Source organism: Syngnathus scovelli, chromosome 19, assembly GCF_024217435.2.
Source record: "Syngnathus scovelli strain Florida chromosome 19, RoL_Ssco_1.2, whole genome shotgun sequence".
NCBI classification, from domain to species: Eukaryota; Metazoa; Chordata; class Actinopteri; order Syngnathiformes; family Syngnathidae; genus Syngnathus; species Syngnathus scovelli.
In genome coordinates this window covers 11,544,831-11,563,810 of record NC_090865.1, presented here as the reverse complement: position 1 = coordinate 11,563,810, position 18,980 = coordinate 11,544,831, and the positions used below count along the sequence as shown (strand labels likewise).

The 18,980-nt window shown below is 45.6% G+C and overlaps 1 protein-coding gene and 1 long non-coding RNA gene across 2 annotated transcripts; both read right to left on the bottom strand.

Moving 5' to 3' along the window:
- Positions 1–2,369: 2,369 nt before the first annotated feature.
- Positions 2,370–8,601, bottom strand: LOC125987052 (janus kinase and microtubule-interacting protein 3-like). Its single transcript, XM_068648962.1, has 14 exons — positions 8,475–8,601; positions 8,320–8,390; positions 8,087–8,183; positions 7,830–7,940; positions 4,862–4,926; positions 4,677–4,775; positions 4,469–4,567; positions 4,328–4,387; positions 4,148–4,213; positions 4,018–4,086; positions 3,858–3,935; positions 3,568–3,801; positions 3,363–3,488; positions 2,370–2,994 (listed from the first exon to the last, which is right to left on the bottom strand). Exons 6-13 carry the CDS (start codon positions 4,764–4,766, stop codon positions 3,372–3,374), a joined length of 813 nt encoding a protein of 270 aa, XP_068505063.1. The 5' UTR covers positions 4,767–4,775; positions 4,862–4,926; positions 7,830–7,940; positions 8,087–8,183; positions 8,320–8,390; positions 8,475–8,601; the 3' UTR covers positions 2,370–2,994; positions 3,363–3,371.
- Positions 8,602–11,544: 2,943 nt separating this feature from the next.
- On the bottom strand, positions 11,545–18,455 carry LOC137839706 (uncharacterized). Its single transcript, XR_011085800.1, has 3 exons — positions 17,336–18,455; positions 12,040–16,250; positions 11,545–11,974 (listed from the first exon to the last, which is right to left on the bottom strand). It is a non-coding gene; the product is annotated as an uncharacterized lncRNA (long non-coding RNA).
- Positions 18,456–18,980: the final 525 nt, after the last annotated feature.

Below are 18,980 nucleotides of genomic sequence, written 5' to 3'. Positions count from 1 at the left end.
TTAACACTAGCTCTGCCCTACCCTAACCCTAACCCCAACCCTAGCTCTAACCCTAACCCTAGCACTAACCCTAACCCTAGCTCTAACCCTAACCCTAGCTCTAACCCTAACACTAGCTCTAAACCTAATTCTAGCTCCAACCCTAACTTCAAACCTAACCCTAGCTCTAAAGAAGTGTATCGTTATATGGTTACACGAGCAACTGTGTTGCAAATTTTCTATGATAAAAGTTTTTTGCGGCTTGGTGGCGCACTGGGTAGCACGTCCGCCTCACAGTTGGGAGGGTGCGGGTCGATTCCACCTCCGGCCCTCCCTGTGCGGAGTTTGCATGTTCTCCCCGAGCCCGCGTGGGTTTTCTCCGGGCACTCTGGTTTCCTCCCACATCCCAAAAACATGCTTGGTAGGCCGATTGATCACTCCAAATTGTCCCTAGGTGTGAGTGCGTGTGCGAATGGTTGTTTGTCTCTGTGTGCCCTGCGATTGGCTGGCAACCGGTTCAGGGTGTCCCCCGCCTACTGCCCGATGATGGCTGGGATAGGCTCCAGCATGCCCGCGACCCCCGTGGGGACTAAGCGGTTCAGAAAATGGATGGATGGAAAAGTTTTTTCGTCCCACTGAGAATTTTGTTTTTATGTTTTAATTGGCGAATAAAGAAACAAGGAATAAAACACCAGACAAGTTTTAACATAAATGCTTATTAAAAATAATATTAAAAGCAAATTTCAAACCAGCAATCTAATGTGAAATTGCAGTAGATATATTGGATAACAATATTTAGGAGTACATAGGTATACACGTTATTTAAAAACTACTATAAAAACATAATAAAATAAATAAAGTGTAGCGAACGATTTGGTGAACGATTCTTTTGAACAAATATTTTGAGTGAACCGATTCTAAAGATTCAGTTCACTTAAAAGAACTGGAATACACATCGCTCGTACAAAACAGTGCAAGCTATTGTGGACTGCCTTTCGAAATAGCCGACTGGTTAGTGACTCGGCAAGAGCTTGGTTCGATCCCAGGTGCGAGGAAGTGCTTTTGTTGTGCAATTAACCCTTTATTTATTTATTGTCTTTTTTTTTATCTCGTGTAGTGTACCTACACATATTGTCATATAAAGCAGTTAAACAAATGTCTGATTTTTGTGTTTTAATTGGCGAATATAAATACAAGGAATAAGACGCCATACAAGTTTTAAAATAAATGTTTATTAAAAATAATATTAAAAGCAAATTTCAAACCAGCAATCTAATGTGAAATTGCAGTAGATATATTGGATAACAATATTTAGGCGTATACAGGTATACACGTTATTTAAAAACGACTATAAGTGTTCTACTACGATACACGTGTTTACCAGCTCAGTGGCCTAAGAGGAGAGTGTCCGCCCTGAGATTGGGAGGTTGTGGGTTCAAACCCCTGCCGACTATAACGATGATACCCATTTCTTCCCTGCTTGGCACTCAGTGTAAGGGGTTGAAATGCCCCCCCCCCCCCCCTGCTGCTCACGATCATTGGGACTTTTGGCACTCAGTGTAAGGCAGGGGTGTCCAAGTCCAGTCCTCGAGGGCCGCATTCCTACACGTTTTCCAAGTTTCCCTCGTTAAACACACCTGATTCAAATGATCAGTTCATCCTCACGTTCTACAGGAGCCTGATCATTGAATCAGGTGTGTTTAATGAGGGAAACTTGGAAAACATGGAGGAATGCGGCCCTCGAGGACTGGACTTGGACACCCCTGTTGTAGGGTGACCAGATTTGGGGAGGACAGCCAATCAGGAGGTGGGGTTGAGGGCGGGTGTGGCACCATCTAGTGTCCAAGTGACGTAGGTACACCTGGAAATGGCCGTGTACCTAATGGAGTGTCTAAGTGACGTCACAGAACCAACAGCCAATCAGGAGGTGGGGGTGAGGGCGGGTGTGGCACTTTTCACTTAAACCAGGGGTGTCGACCTCCAGTCCTCTAGGGGCCGCGTTCCAATATGTTTTCCAAGTGACCCTCGTTAAGCGCACCTGCGTGAAAACTTTTAGCTCCTTTCACGTTCCGCAGGAGCTAAAAGTTTTCACGCAGGTGCACTTAACGAGGGACTCACACGGACACTCCATTAAGTACACCGCCATTTTCAAGTGTACCTAATAACAGGCCACTTTATTAGGGAAATATCATGGTCAAAGGTCACAGGTGTCACGCTCTCGTCCTCGGGGCCGCGTTCCAACATGTTTTCCAAGTGACCCTCGTTAAGCGCACCTGCGTGAAAACTTTTAGCTACTTTCACGTTCCACAGGAGCTAAAAGTTTTCTCGCAGGTGCACTTAACGAGGGACTCACACGGACACTCCATTAAGTACACCGCCATTTTCAAGTGTATCTAATAACAGGCCACTTTATTAGGGAAATATCATGGTCAAAGGTCACAGGTGTCACGCTCTCGTCCTCGGGGCCGCGTTCCAACATGCTTTCCAAGTGACCCTCGTTAAGCGAACCTGCGTGAAAACTTTTAGCTACTTTCACGTTCTGCAGGAAAGTATGACAGCACACAACGTGAATAAGAAAGAAAGCACACTTGTGCATTAGATCATCTATAATCATTCTATGGATGCAAATACCAGTAAACAATATTTTTCAGGTGTTTTTTTTTGTTTGAACATAAAAGAGCCGCATGAATCCAAGCAAAGAGCCGCATGCGGTTCGGGAGTTGCGGCTTGGCCAAACCTGTACTATACAACTTTATTTGTATAAAATTTTCACAACAGCTGTGACACAAACAAAGCGGGAAGAACCGAAGACGTGCGTGTTCCGCCCACGCTGGATTTATTTGCACCTTTGAAAAGACACCGTATTGCCGCAGATGTGGCAAAGAGTACTTTTGGGCATCTGAGACGGAAGGATGTCCAAAGCATCACGTCACCTGCTCTGGTAGGAATGGTGGTGGGACGTTGAGGTCAACCGCTTTGGGGTTGGCTGAATCTTTGGTCGCAGGATGCCACACACTTGAAGACAGAAGCAGAAAAGCAGAGCTAAATGCAAAATGTATTCACCGGTGACTCCAATTTTTCCCCCCCTGAAGAAATGGATGGACGGGTGGCCCCGGCTGGCCGGTGGGACTCTTGTTATTCTGACCCTTTTTAGTGCGCGTTTGGGGCAACAACCATTTTTTGTGGCGCTCTCTTCTGGTTCAAGAGTGCCCTGCATGTGAATTTGCCTTTCCTGCCTTCTGATTGGATGAGCGCCGGTGTGACGCGGTGCCTCTGTCACCGTGGCGGGGGGTATACGTCGGCATCGGAGCGTCTGCCAACGTCTGAGACCGGCTGGCAGTGTATCGGAGGTGTCGAGTGCGGTGCCGCTGGAGCTCACTCACCAGCTGGTGTTAGGGCCACAGAATGAAGGCCAAGGAGAAGACTAGAAAGAGAAACAGAAACTTCTCCTCCAATTGTTTGATTTGTCTCTTCTGAGCTTCGATGAATTCTTTCAGCTCTTTGTTCCTCTAGGACGGACAAATGGAAAGTAGCCTTCAAAAGCCAGTAAGCGTGCAAGTAAGTGCCGGGCTGGCTTTGGGCCCTTACCTGTTGCGCGCTGTGCAGCAGATTCATTCTCTCTTGGAGGATGCAAGCGTCGCGTTCCCTCAACTCCCACATCAGGGCTCGCTTCCATTGGTCCACGGCGCTCCTAAGCTCTTGTCTCTGATCCGCCGTCAGCACGTCATTCACGCCAGCGTGGCTGGCTTTTTCGCCGTCCGTGGCGGGGCAGTCCCGCTGCAGTAGCGCCTCGTACAACATGGCCTCCAGCTCCATGATCCTCTGGGCCGCAATCCTCGTCCATCAGTGGTCCGGCGGGAGATTTGAGGGCGGCTTACCTTATGAGCCTGGTCCATGGAACGCTTCCTGAAGTCCAACTCTTCATCCAGGTAGCCCTTCTGCTTGCAGAACATATCCTAGCACAACACAGCTCAAGGTCAGAATTGTTGGGGCACATTGCCCCGAGTTCCCCTTGGCTGATGTCGCGTGTCTGTCTACCTTCTCACTTTCAATGTCCAACATCTTCTGTTGAAGTGCTGACTTGGTCACTTTGATGTATTCTAACCACTGAGGAAAGGCTGCTGTCACATAAGCAGAATGCGAGAGCGTGCGTGGACGTGCGCGTTACCTTCTCGGCTAGGGTGGGAAGGGTCCTGGCGTGAATCACGACCACCTGCTCCTCGGTGGTGAGATTCTGCAAGAGCCCAAAGGCACAGCGTCAACAAGCTTCTTTCAGCGCAAAGCCTTCCAAAAGTCACATTTGAGCCGCCGAGTCTCGTGGAGTGCGAACATAAGGAGTTCGACATACACTTACGGCGTTATCGCCCAGGATGTCCAGCTTCTTCATCAGATCACTGATGACGATGTCCTGGGGAAAGGCGCAAGGAGCATTGTAAGGTGTTCTGGGACCTCAGGTTAAGGTTAGGGTTGCGAGGGACGCCTTACGTACGCTCACGCCGTCGGCCTCGCAGTAGATCTGCAAAGGGCTGAGGCCGTCTGGGAAACGGACTTGCAGAAACTTCAAGACGGGGGAGCGCCACTCCCTCTCCTGAAAGGCAGAGGCATGCATCCGTCCGTCCGTCCGTCCGTCCGTCCGTCCGTCCGTCCGTCCGTCCGTCACATCTCTGGCCTCAACACGCTTGTGCGAGTCTTCCCACCTCCAGCTCCAGGATGCGGAACTCAAGCAGTTCATTTTGGTCTCGGATATCCTGGATGTGCTCTTTCAGACGCGCTTCTTCAGCCTCCATCCGCCTGACCTGAAAAGACAGTCAGACCTCATCTGCGGGGCTTCCGGACGGGTGTGACGCCAAGCAACTCCGCCCAGCGCCTTTCTTTCCGTCACCTTTTCGGCCAACTGCTGATTGCTCTGACGCAGCAGGAGAAGGAGAACTTCACCCACTTGACATTCTAGAAGAGACAAACGCGTGGACAGCTTTAGAATGTTGTGTCATTTTCATCCACAAATTCTTTGGTTGACTGGAAAATGACATTTGCTTTTCTCCGCATTTTCCCAGCCACGTTCGGAGGGGGTTGGTCCAGCAATGCCAGACGAATGAGTGACAGAAGAATGTAGCTATTTTGTCTGAGAAAAAGGTGTGCTCATTGATAAGCTTACCTGTCCTTGTTGCTTCAGCGCTGACTCCAGATCTGCTACTCTACTTTGATAGTGACCCATTTCTACTGTCATGTAACATGGGGGGAAGAGATGGTGCAAATGGTCAAATATGGATTGTTCACAGGAATAAATTGGCAGAGCTGAAATTCCAAATTTGTCCAAAAGATGGCGCCAGACCAAAACATGAGACCAAAAAAGGGGCCAAAATAAGCTAAGCAAGTTAAAATAGAAATAAAACAGGAACACGGTGTCGGATTGCGAGTCACGCATGGACGCACAAATGTGATTTTTACTTTTTGATTTCTTTGCTTGGCTAAAAATGTATTCTGTAACAGCTTAAAGCAATATTGTTAGTCAATTTGATCAAGAGGCCCGCCACTATGAGAATAGTGGCGTGACAAATTGTTTGGAGAAGCACAAATGTGATTTTTACTTTTTGATTTCTTTGCTTGGCTAAAAATGTATTCTGTAACAGCTTAAAGCAATATTGTTAGTCAATTTGGTCAAGAGGCCCGCCACTATGAGAATAGTGGCGTGACATAAATTGTTTAAAGAAATAGATCAAAGGTTTGGATTTTTATTTCAGAGTTAATTGAAGCGTAACTTTAAAAAGTTATTTTCATGAAACAGGAAGTGAAGAAAAGGGGAAGTGAAAGGCTTTACCAGGGGCTAGCTGTACATTGGTGGAAAGTAATGCATGGTCAAGGCGGAAACATCTGCTGAAGGACAGCAGGTGTACGAGCGTGGGAAAATTGTCCAAACCCTATACAGCGTGGGAAAACTGACCAAAATCTATAAGGCGTGGGAAACTAGGCGGTCTTACCCTATAGAGAGGATATAGGTACCAGACAAGCCTATAAAAAGTCCTGCAGGAGCAGCTAAGAGGCTTTTTCCCCCAAAGAATACGTGAAGAAGCCCGAAGGAGCTTCAAGATTTTTTCCAGAGTCCCGGGATCTTTGTGTGAGACGCAGGATTGTTGGTCCGAAATTAACTTGGATTTACTCCAAGAAATTGGACTGGACAACTTTACAGGAGAAACTAGGTGAAAGAAAACAACTTTTATGTATTTTAGCGAGAGTGGGGAATAGTCATCGGGCCGCCGGCCCCCTCGAGGCCAGCCTGTTTCTCTAATTTGGATTTTAGAAGTAAGATCGAATTGATCACTCGACTTTGCTTCCACCAAAAATAGCACACAGCTGGTATCTACCTTTTCCCTCTTTCATGAACTGTGTTTTGCAATCGAATTGTTCTGGGATTGAATGATTTTATTAACACGGGTATCAGTGAGTGAAATTGTTCGGTTTCTGGAGTAATTGAGATTTGTAATTCTATTTCATGTTTCTTCAATAAATGTGTTTCGTATATTATTTACTTGGTTGTGCTCTGATTTGTACTAAATTTGTGCAATCGATGGTTTGGGGTTGATTTGACGATTTGATTAATGTGCGGGGGGTTATTATGGTATAACATAGGACCGTAATAAATAAAAGTAACATCAGACAATTGTAGAGAATTGAATAACTTTCGTAGTTATTTGAGACACGAGTGAATTTCAATTCGTTTGAAAGTTTGCTTCGTCTGAATAAATTAACGGAAGTGTTTAAATTGGATTATTAGTTTGGTGTAGAACTGAAAGTAATTTAATTATTTGAAGGGCGCAGGCCCGTTCCCCCTTTTGACGGGCCGCGTAAAACGTAACTCCGAACATGTTAGAGAATTAAATAACTTTTGTAGATATTTAAGGGAAGAGTGAATTTCGTTAAAAGTGAATTCGTTTGAAAATTTACTTCCTCTAAATAAAATAACGACGATGCTTAAAATAGATTATTTGAGTTGGTGAAGGATAAAAGTATTTCGATTGTCCGTCGGGCGCGGCCCAGTTCTTAATTTTGTCGGGCCGCGTCAAAAGTTAAACAGGACACGATCGAAAAATAGACTTGCCTTCCAAATTAATTACTGGGCAAATCTAAATAGAGTAAGACATTTTTATTCGTTTTAAGAAAGTTGTTATTCTTTTTAAAGCAATCAAGTGGGGTGAAGCACTCCGACAGTTAAGTGCTAGATCTACATATAAGAAGTTAGAATTAATAACGTAAAGTGCATTAATTTTCTTCTTAAATGCTATTATTGTCACACTTTTATTAATTCGATTCTCTTTCGAATAAACAAGTTGGTCGGTTCGCTGCTTGAGCGACCAAGTAGAACGGACCCATATCAACATTTACTTCTGCAAAACTAGTGCTAGGGTGCGCTATACAAACGAATCCCTGAGGTCTTAACAAAGACATCTAAAAATATCCGTAACATAATAAGAACTTCAAACATTAGCGGGGAGCCATCAATACGATGCGGTCACTTCGAAGTCTTGCCTCGAATTGAGTTACTCGGCTCGAGCTTAGGGTGACTTGAGAGGGATTGGTGTCGTACAGAAATTAGATTGATTCCGGTGGAGTTAATTTAACTCGGGTGGTTAGATTACGGACCAATCTCCGAACCCGGCTAAGACAAACCCGTTACCGGGAAGCCGGGGGCACCTTACTGAAAGAGGTGCGTTTGACACTACCATCAGCTTTTCTCTGGTCTGAAAGGAGGAGGAGGGAGGCTCCTCCTCCTCCTTTCAGACCAGAGAACACCCGAGGCTGGGTGAGAACGGGGAGGCTGCGACCCGGCCGGGGGTTGCGGGAAGGGGCGCCACCTTGATCTCCTTCTCGGCGTCGTAGTCCCCTCCGCTGGTCTGGGCTAGCAGAGCGTAGGCTCGTTGCAGCGCTTGATATTCTTGCGTCAGCTGGCGGTAGCGAAGCTCCGCCTCCTCATGCACACACCAATGCAACACAGCACTAGTACCAGAATCAGTCAGACCGGCGACAAAGCACCCGCGACGCAGAGACGAGTCCGATTCCAGGCTGAAGAGGAATGTTTGGCGCCAATACGCTGGCAGAAATGGCGGGCTACCTCTTTGGGTTCCGTGTCGGGGGTTCTGTCGGTGTGAAAAGACAAGGACGATCCGTCCGAGTCCACCAACACGTCTTCGTCGTAGCCGTGAAATGACCTGCGGGCGCGGAAGCAAACATCTCTCTGAACAAACTGAAGCGACACCTCACGATGAATCGACGAGAGGAACGATAGCGAGAAAAAGGCCATTTCATCTTGCGCAACACCAAGCAGCCGCAAACAAACAGACTCACCTTGCAGGACCTCACGCTTTGTTCCTCCTCAGAGATTTTCGACGTTGGTATCGTAGCAGCAAATCTCTCTCCTGTCGACACAAATAATCCGCCTTTGAGATTCTTTGGATGCAAAGGGAACGAACGGTTCCGGCGCAGAAACAAACGTGACTCACGATGACATTTCTGACATGAGCTCCTGTCTCCAGAGCCTGAAAAACCCGTCACCGGCGATGATTGGAGGGACGCTCGTCTTTTCCAAAAGTGACAACTACAGGGTGTGTCAGGGTTTTCCAGATTATCGTAGGATTATGTTGCTTTGACTTTGACTGCAACCTGTAATAAATAATATTATTTATCCCTTATTTATCCCTATCGCTTATCCCTTCCTACACAAAGTCGTAAAACATCCCTTGCTATGTTTTGACTAGAGGTCAAGGGCTTTCTCTATTCAATCCACTCTTACACCCACCCTGTTTCTCTTAATAAAAATGCTCGTGCAGGAGCCGAGAGTCAGACTTCATTCGTACAACGGATGGACTCTCCACCTGCAGGTGTCCAAAATAACTTACTTGTCTCCCGTGTGGTTCTTGCAAAATAAGTTGGAGCGAGCGCAACTCTAACAGGGTGCATTTTGCCACTAGCTGCCTACGGACAATGACGTCGCGCTCGCGGCTCATGGTTGACGGGCTGAGCAGCCGGGCGAGTCCGTCGTTTTCAGCGCACAGCGAGTGGCAAAGGCGCTGACAAAACGGGAGCTTTGAGCTGCTGAAAACGGCAAAACAAGTCTAAAGCGTGTTCAAACGCGTGCGCACAATGCTCCTGCTTGAAAGGTCGGAATTTAAGGGGCCAATTTCTTGGATGGCGGCCGCCGGCCAAGCTTTGGACGGAAAAGGTTTCCTGGCGACAGCGAGCGAGCGCGGCGCTGCCGTACGTGCACCGAGTCGCCTGCCTGAAGACCTTGGACAAGTCGTCGATGATGTGCCGCTGCTCCACAACTTGAAGGAACTACATTTCACCGTCCTACTGGCCGCAACCGCGGTCCAGGTCATTGAGCGAACTAGGTCTTCTCTGTGGAACACAAATGCAGTGGACTCTGTTGGCACGCCGCCATTGTCCGCGTCGACTTACCAAGCTTGCCATCTCCTCGTTCTCCTGGGTGACAAAGCGCACTTTGTTTTCAAGGCGACACAGCACCAGCGAGAGTTCTTCATTCTTCCTGCTCAGGCCTTTGTTTTTGTACAGGAGTGGCAGAAACTGGCTTTCTGTTTCTCTCAGTCGCTTTAGCTGCAAGCATGAAGTGCGGGATGTGAAAGACGCACAACACGCGGGCCAGAACGTATCCATTCCTTTTGCATCGGTTTGAACGGAATCGTGGCTTTGGCTCCCAATAAAAGACATCTACCAGGCAACCGACTCGCCGCGCCGCTCAACTAATAAGCAAGCGCAATGGGTGCCTCGCTGGATGGCGCGCATCAAACGTAGCGCAAACCTTCAAGCGTGCCGTCAATAAATTACCAGTTCATTGCGCTCTTCAGAAAGCAGGGCGTTTCGATCCTCCAGTTTCCTGATGACTGCGCTGAGCTCAGCGATTTTCAGATGAAACCTTCGCGTGTCCCGATCCTCCTGAGACTGAAAACGCCCCGCAACACACACACACAACCACTCGTTCAAAGTTCAAAACTGTTTTTGTGCTACCTTCCTCCAGCAACGAACTAAGTCATGCGTACTGCAAGTGTGTGATGAGGTGGCTTACGCTATGAAGACGATTGCTAGTAGCGCCGTTGACCCCACTTCCAGGGTAGTTTAGGCCCGCCCTTTGGGAATCCCTCAGGGCAGCGATCTGCTGCTCGGCAGCCTGAGTCTGCAGCTGAAGGCGGTGGACGTGGCCGGCCCCAGGGCTTTATCCAAAACACTAACCGCTCTGTCTTTCAGCTTGATCTCATCCATCTGGATGTACAAACGGGGAGCGCTCAGGCAGGCGGGCAAACTCATTTGCCAGAATTGTGACAAAAACAAAGAGAGCAACCAGCCAATTTTTATCTTGAATCGACTAGAACACCATTGCTGTGACAAAAGCGAAGCGAGCAACCGGACGTTTTCTTCTTGTGAAATAGAATAGAATGCCTTAGGTGTCATTGCACTGCAGGTATACAACGAAATTGGGAACATAGCCACGCACCGCGCATCTGATCAGTCCTACCAGTCGGCGGATCTCCCTCTCGCAGTCTCTCTTGGTTCGGCTCAGCTCCTCCCGATGCTGGTGATGAGCCGATCGGAGCTCGGCCGCTCGGGACTGCCAGGCCTGCTGGGCCGCTGCCAGGGCTTCTTCCGCGCTCCTGGTGGAGGCGACACCGCTCGGTCTCCCGACACCGCCGCGTCTCCTCCACCTCCGCCAGCAAAGCGCCCCCGCTCCTCACCTGAGCAGACATTGCGCCACACCGGGCCGTTGAGACCGCAACGGAGCGCCGCGACGCTTACTGGGGACAAGCTACACAATACGGTAGCGGCCGCATCGGAGCCCGACGTGGCGTGCGGATAGTCAGACACGGATTGAGCGGATCACCTTGTCCATGGAGCCGTCCCTCAGGCTGAGGACCAAGGCATTCAGTCGCTGGATCTCTCCATCTTTGATTTTGATCACTCTCATCAGCTCCATTTCATGCTGCCGCAGTAATGTCTCCCTGGTAACGGCTAACTCTTTCTGCGTCTCCTCATGGAGTTTGCTTTTGAGTTCCGTCATGGCGGCGGTGGCACGGTGGTGCTCCGCCCGCAGGTCCTGACTTCTCTCTCTCTCCAGACAGCTGACCTGACATGACTTAGACTTAGAGAAACTTTATTGTCATCTTGTCTGCACATGGTGCATACAAAACGAAATTTCGTTGCATACGGCTTACAACAAAGTAGTGATATTGCAGTTGAATAGAAGTAACATATCCTATGAAAATATATATATACATATACTGTATATATATATTACAAATAAGTATAAAGTGCAGCGGTGCTAATTATGCAATAGTGCAAGTAGGCAAAACAGTATTCAAGAGTGTGCAGAGGAATGCTAAACCATGTATTAAACTTCTATTTAAAGGGTTTACACAAGTTCAGTAAAGTTGGTAGTGCGAGATAGTGCAAGATAGAGGTCCGTAGTGTCATAAACTACAGTTCTGTGAATGTGTGATGCAGAGTTCAGTTTAGAGCTCAACAGTTCTAGTGTTCAACAGTCTGATGACAGCAGGGAAAAAGTCAAAGTCAAAGTCAGCTTTATTGTCAATTTCTCCACATGCCAAAGACACACAAAGAAACCGAAATTTCGTTCCCCCCTATCCCACGGTGACAAGACATGGCTCAAAACAGACAAACAAGTAAACAAGTATAACAAAAGTGTGCTGAATAAATCATGAATAAATAACACAACAATAAATAAATAAATAAATAAGAGGAGCAGAAAAAAAAGGAGCAAGTGCGCGTACAGCAGACATTCCCGAAAATAGCGCAACAGTGCCGCACGCTACGCAGAAGGGGGTAGCGAGTTCAGGGCCCTAACAGCCTGGAGAAAGAAGCTGTTGGCGAGTCTGGTGGTGCGGGAGCGCAGGCTCCTGTACCTCTTCCCAGAGGGCAGAAGGTCAAACAAAGAGTGAGCCGGGTGACTCACATCTCTGGCAATCGAGGTTGCCTTGCGGGCGAGATGGGAGGTGTAAATGTCTTTCAGGGAGGGGAGCGAAGCACCAATAATCTTACCAGCCGTATTCACTATGCGCTGCAGGGCCTTCAAGTTCTGTTCAGTGCAGTTACCACCCCAGACAGCGATGCAACTGGTGAGGACGCTCTCAATGGTGTCACGGTAGAATGTAGACAGGACTGCCTGAGGAGCACATGCACGCCTGAGCTTCCGCAGGAAGTACAGGCGGCGCTGAGCTTTCTTTGCCAGTGACGAGGTGTTTGCGGACCAGGAGAGGTCCTCACTGATGTGCACCCCCAGGAACTTGGTGCAGCTCACCCTCTCCACCACAGCACCGTCGATGATCAGCGGCAGGTGTGTTGTGTGACCCTTCCGGAAGTCAACCATCTCAGCAGGCGTAAAGGTCAATCCTAGACCCTATCGGGTTCCTACCCTAAACCTACCCTAACCCCAGTCCTATCCTAACCCCAACCTAACCCTAATCCTAGCCTAGCCCCAACCCTACCCTACCCCAACCCCACCCCACCCTAACCCCAATTCTAACCCTAACCCTAACCCCAACCCTAACCCCTAACCCATACTCACCCACAAAAAAAATAAATAAAATAAAAATATACACCTACCTTCACTACTTACCTGTAGATGGAACTACTTACCTGCAGTTGGAACCGCAATCTTGCACCCTGGACCCCTGGAGAGAAAAAAAAAAAAATCTTATCTTTATAGAAATATACAATTTCAATTTGACTGTAATTATTTCGTTTAAACCTAATAAGAAGACTAGTATATTATTAAAGTCAATTGGAAAACGCAAATACAAGCTAAAACATGTTACGTTTCTAGAACGAAATTTTGAAAAACCAAAAAGATTTAATAAAAAGAACTCGCAAGACAAAAGGCCTTCAGTACGAATTCGGATTTCGAGCAAGACACATCGTTGTACCCTATGAGAAACAAAAATATTTCATTCAATACGGGTGTGCCAGACCTGAAGAAGGCTTAGTATAGCCGAAACGTTGTTAAGGCACACTACTATTTACATTCAATTCAATAATTTACTATTTACAGTCGATTTAATAATTTACTATTGTTTATTTTATTTAGTTATTTACAAATCATTTATTTTATTTCATTGCAATAAAATACGTTGCTAAATTCTGACAATTTGGACACTAAAACTTTTTAAAAAAAATAGAAATTTGATAATTGGTTTTAGAATAAAAAGTCTAAAAATTCAAATTTTACCCACTCATTTGTATATCTTTGAAATTTGAAAATTAAAAATATATAAATAAGACATAATAAAAATTTGAAGTCCAAAAATTAATGTCATTTAATTAGTACAACGGGGAATGGACAGTTGTCCGTAGGGGGCGACAGCGCCAGCCTGAAACCCGGGGGCGGGAGCGGGTGGCGAGGTATGGCCACGGATGGATGGACCGTGCGTTGTCCTCTTCTGCTAGGGGGGGACATCAGTTCCCCGTCCCTGGTAGGGGGTTGACACCACAATCCAATCCTAACCCTAACCCCTAACCCTAACCGCATGTCCCCCTCAGCAAACCTCGCCGAACCGGAGTCGCACAAACTCTGGAATGGGTACGAAGGACGGCGAAGTGAGACTGCACCTCAACCAGAACCTCCCCCGAGCAGCCGAGGCGCCCCCCAGGTCCTCGGCCAGCAAGTTGGAAAAACAGCGGGACGTGAGAGAAGAAAGCAACCCAAAGTCCTACCCTTGGACCACATCATGTCTACCAACCTTGAAGCATTTTTGACCCAATATCTTGTTTCTATACTCAACCAACAGCTTTCTTCAAAAGGGGTCCCATTAAGTCGTCATTGTTGTGGGTAATTTGAACGTCAGAATTTTGTAGATACCTCATCAGTAGTGGACCTTGGGGTCTCAGAGTGTTTCGGCCATTATCACCAGACACCCTCGCCCAAGGGAGGCCCCACCGGGGTCGATCAAGCCCCGGAGTGTGTCTACCTCCTCAATTGAAATTTCAGTATTTGTCTAGTCAACTGTCCAGCTTTAACGCAGACAGCGTAAATCAATTGGTCAGTCTTTTAGTCCTTTTGTTGTACTGATTTGTTCAACCATTAAACATACATACACAACCTTTGTATTCCTTTGTATGGCATGCCATAAGTCTGGTAAAACATAGTTCAGGGCTAACCTGGTATAGTTTTGCTTAGCATACTCCCGCATATCCCATCCCAGTAAAGTCTAGCATAGCGTAGTACAACATAACGTAGCTTTAACGATTAAAAGAGGTTTCACCTGTTTCTCTCAAAGAATCTGAAAAATCTTACACATTACCTGGAAAAAAGGTCTTCCCCAGTGCCACTCTCCTGAGTCACAGCCGAACGCCCCCCCCACACGAGCCTCAGCTAAGCAACTGACGGCTCTCGTCATCCAATCACGTTCCCCCCTCTAACTGATAAGCACTAAAAAATTCCGGCAACCCCTATTGGTACCGTTTAATTGGGTTAGTCGTGCCACATTTAAATGTAAATTGAATTCATAATCTAAATCAAATCATACATTCATCTACGTAAATCGGAAATACTCGTAAGCTCCTGTCAATCACTCTGGCGGCTCTTTTTTCTGTAATCCCCCTATCTTCCAAAAACCTCACCTCCCCCAAATAAACGATCAAAATGGAATAAAATTATCCTAAATCTCCTGGTATTATTAAAGTGTGTTACCCGATCCCCTTCATTCGTAGAATTAATTTATAACATTAATACGATCGTATATTTGTAACCAAATCCCCGTAAGCGTATCGTAGCTAATTTTATGAGCGTTAGCTCTGCGGAAGTACACGTAAGTCCCAGTAAAACCCAATGGCCTCTCCCCTAGACACTAAACCCGCTCTGTGGTATGGATACTGCTGGGGCCTGAATTTCCCTGAAGGAGTATTCCCAAGGGATTAATAAAGTTGAGTCTAAGTCTAATATTACCAAAGCCGTTCCATAAATTAATAAGGATCCAATAAATTTTAATTCCACCTCTTGAACCCGTTCCTTTACTGATATCCGGTCCCATTCATCCGGCAATTTAATATTTTCTTTCTTTTCGTTCTCTTTTAGCTTAGCATACTCCCGCATATCGTATCCCAATAAAGTCTAGCATAGCGTAGTACCGCATAACGTAGCTTTAGCGATTAAAAAGGGTTCACCTGTTTCTCTCAAAGAATCGGAAGAATCTTACAACTTACCTGGAAAGAAGGTCTTCCCCAGTGGCACTCTCCTGAGTCACAGTGCCACCGCCGAACGCCACCCCCCACGAGCCTCAGCGAAGCAACTGACGGCTCTCGTCATCCAATCACATTACCACATCTAACTGATAAGCACTAAAAAAATCGGTAAACCCTATTGGTACCGTTTAATTGGGTTAGTCGTGAAACATTTAAATGTAAATTGAATTCATAATCTAAATCAAATCATATATTTAAAAATACATTCATCTACGTAAATCGCGATCGCCCTAAGCCCCGCCCCCCGGAAATACTCGTAAACTCCTGTCAATTACTCTGGCGGCTCTTTTTTCTGTAATGCTCCTATCTTCCAAAACCTCACCTCGCCCAAATAAACGATCAATATGGAATAAAAATTCTCCTAAACCCCCTGGTATTATTAAAGTGTGTTACCCGATCCCATTCATTCGTAGAATTAATTTATAACATTAATACGATCGTATATTTGTAACGAAATCACTATAAGCGTATCGTAGCTAATGTTATGAGCGTTAGCAATGCGGAAGTATCCATAAGCCCCAGCAAAGCCCAATGGCGTCTCCCCTAGACACTAATATTACCGAAAACGTTCCATAATTAATAAGAATCAAATAAATTTTAATTCCACCTCTTGACACCGTTCCTTTATTGATACCCGGTCCCATTTATCCACCAATTTAATAGCGATCATTGAAGTAGTTACCTATTTGGGGCGATATCGTCCTGCGCGTACTGCAGCTAACAAGCATTAGCAACCATGAAGTACCCATAAGCCCTTGCGAAAGGTCATGGCGGCCCCCTTTATACAATGATATTATTAAACTTACCCCTCGCAGTCACCATAATAAAATCCATTTAGATCAGTGTTGTTTACCTGCACCACCCGGTCCCCTCTGTCCGTAAAAAACACTCACTCACCTTAATCCGACTTTGCATTCGGAGTCAATAGCCGTATACAACGTAGCTAGTCAATATTAGCCAATACGGAAGTTCCACACTCCCCATTGCGTCATGGCAACCCTCCGTCAACCATTCTGCAAATCAAAGTATCCGTTAGAACAAACCAGATTAGAATCACGTCTAGAGTTGAAAAACCTTTCCATACCACTTAATAGTGTTTTCCAATGTATTCATTTCTGAATTTAAAGGGTATCATTAATCCCCTAATATTTGTGTCTAACCGAGCCCTGTTCGTACCACAGCGATTTAGTGTGACAAGGGCGCCCTCAAGCGTCCTATCACGTACTATGTTTTCTTTTATGTGTTGAAGAAAAATCCTTCTTTTTATTTTTGAGTTTGCTTAAAATCCAAAATATAATTCGAGTATAGTTCCCCCTATTTTTTGTTATGTAATTTAATTAAATTTAATCGTAAATTTTCAGATTTGGTTGGATTTAAAATTCATTCTGGAATCTCATTGCATTTACAATCAAAATAAGGTTCAGTTTAGATTAATTTTGTTGAAATTTGGTGTAATTTTCTCATTAATTTAGGGTTAAGGGTTAGGGTCAGGGGTCAAGGTTAGAATTAGGGTTTGGGTCTGTTTTTTTTTCCTGAATCTGCACTTATGTAAGTTTTGTGAATTGATTAGGTGTTAGGATTTAATGTTAGAGTAAATTCCAAATAAGGATGAAGATTAGAATCTGGTGTCCGAGTTGGGCACTGTATTTACGCTGTCCGGAAAACCAGCCAACCAGAGTTAGACTTTTTGACTAAATGGAAAGTGTCAGAAGCCCCCAGACGTGACGTACAATGTCATACTCCTGTCAGGGCTAAGTTCCTCATTCACTTTCAGTCCATGTCCTCTGAACGAGTGCAAATTCTTTTGAATCTCAAGAGTTGTGAGTAGATCAACCCCTTAAATGTGTGTTTAGGGTGAAAACTCTGTTTGTGTAATAACGCATGAGTGTCTGTGGGTTTGAAAAAAACTCGTACGTCCAACTTCCCCGTTGTGTTAAATTCCGATCCCTTAAATGTGGTCGTATCGAGAAAATGTATTTCCCTTTCGCTAATCTGTGCCGTAAGGTTAATTGAGGGATGTTGGTCATTTAGAGTTTTTAGGAAGAGATCAAAGTCTTCCCGGGAGTCCCCCCAGATTCCCCAAATGTCATCCAAGTACCTTATGTAGGCAATGGGTTTCTTAGTGCACCGTGCCAAGGCACCCTCCTCCCACTCAGCCATATAGATGTTGGCATAGGCTGGAGAGAAACGCTTCCCCATAGCTGTCCCTTTGACCTGTAAAAAACACTCATTGTTAAATTGAAAATCATTCTTGGTCAGATTAAGTTCTAGCAACTCCAAAATGGGTTTATCCGGGCGGCCTAATATCGGATTACTTGTCAGGACATTACTTACTGCCTCCAAACCTTTAGCTGTTTCAATATTAGTGTATAAGTTTTCCACATCCATGGAAAACAACAGACACGTTCGAGGCAAGGTCAAGGCTTGTACTTTCTGAATGAAATCATTGGTGTCCTTGATGTAACTCGGATGTATCACCGACAATGGATTCAAATAATGATCCAATAGTTCGGCTGAGCCTTAGGACTCGCTTCCGCAATCCGAAACAATGGGGCGCCCTGATGGCATGACATAGGGCCAGGGCGCATATTCGGAAATAAATCGATTAACGCATATCGCGGCTATTTAGCATTAGCAAACCGGAAGTACCCACAAGCCCTTGCCAAGTATCCTAACGGCTTCCGTACCACTAATATTTTCCAAAACTCATACCACAAAGTGATAAAAATCGAATAAACTTCCATTAAGGTCATTGGTATTATTCAAATGTGTTAACCGGTCCCATTTATCCGTAAATTCAATTGCTAACAATAATAAGATCGCATATTTGGGACGAAATCGCCCTTCCTCCTCCTTCTTCTCTTTTCTTTATTGGGCGTACCGCCGCTAACGTCGTGAGCATTAGCAACCCGGAAGTACCCACAAGCCCTCGCATTAGCAACCCGGAAGTATCTATAACCCCTGCAAAAAGTCATCGTGGACCCCGTTAATCGATAATATTATTAAAATTACCCATCCCAGTGATAATAACAGAATACATTTCGATTACTATTGTTCACTTGCACTACTACTCGCCCACCACAATAATAAAACCGTGCAATTAAAACGAAATAGCCGTGCGCGTCAAGTGGCTAGTAAACATTAGCCAAGCCGGAAGTATCCGTGATGACGCTTACATTGTCATGGCAACCAATTGTCCCCCAGCGTATTTATTACAATATCCACCCCAAAAGCGATCAAAATCAAACAAAATATTAAAAAACAATTTATTAGCGTTTTACCCACTTATTTCTTTCTTTCTACATTTAAAAGATAATAATAACCAATTAGTGACTCTATCCAACCAAACCCTGTTTGCAAGACAGCTATTTTATGTGTCTATGGCGCCCTCATGTGTACTCTCCCGTCCTCTATCTTCTCTTTTAGTCTGGAAAGAAAACTCCCTTAGAATTTGTTCGAGTTAAGAATAGGGTCTGATTAAAGTTTAGACTTTTCTTTTTTATTTTGGTCAAAATTAAAAAAAAAGGAGAGAGAAAGAGAGAGAGAAAGAGAGAGAGCGCGAGAGAGCGAGAGAGGGAGAGAGAGAAAGAGAGAGAGAACGAGAGAGTGAGAGCGAGAGAGCAAGAGAGAGAGAGAGAGAGAGAGAGAGAGAGAGAGAGAGAGAGAGAGAGAGAGAGAGAGAAAAGAAGAAAAAGAGAGTGAGAGAGAGAGAGAGAGAGAGAGAGAGAGAGAGAGAGAGAGAG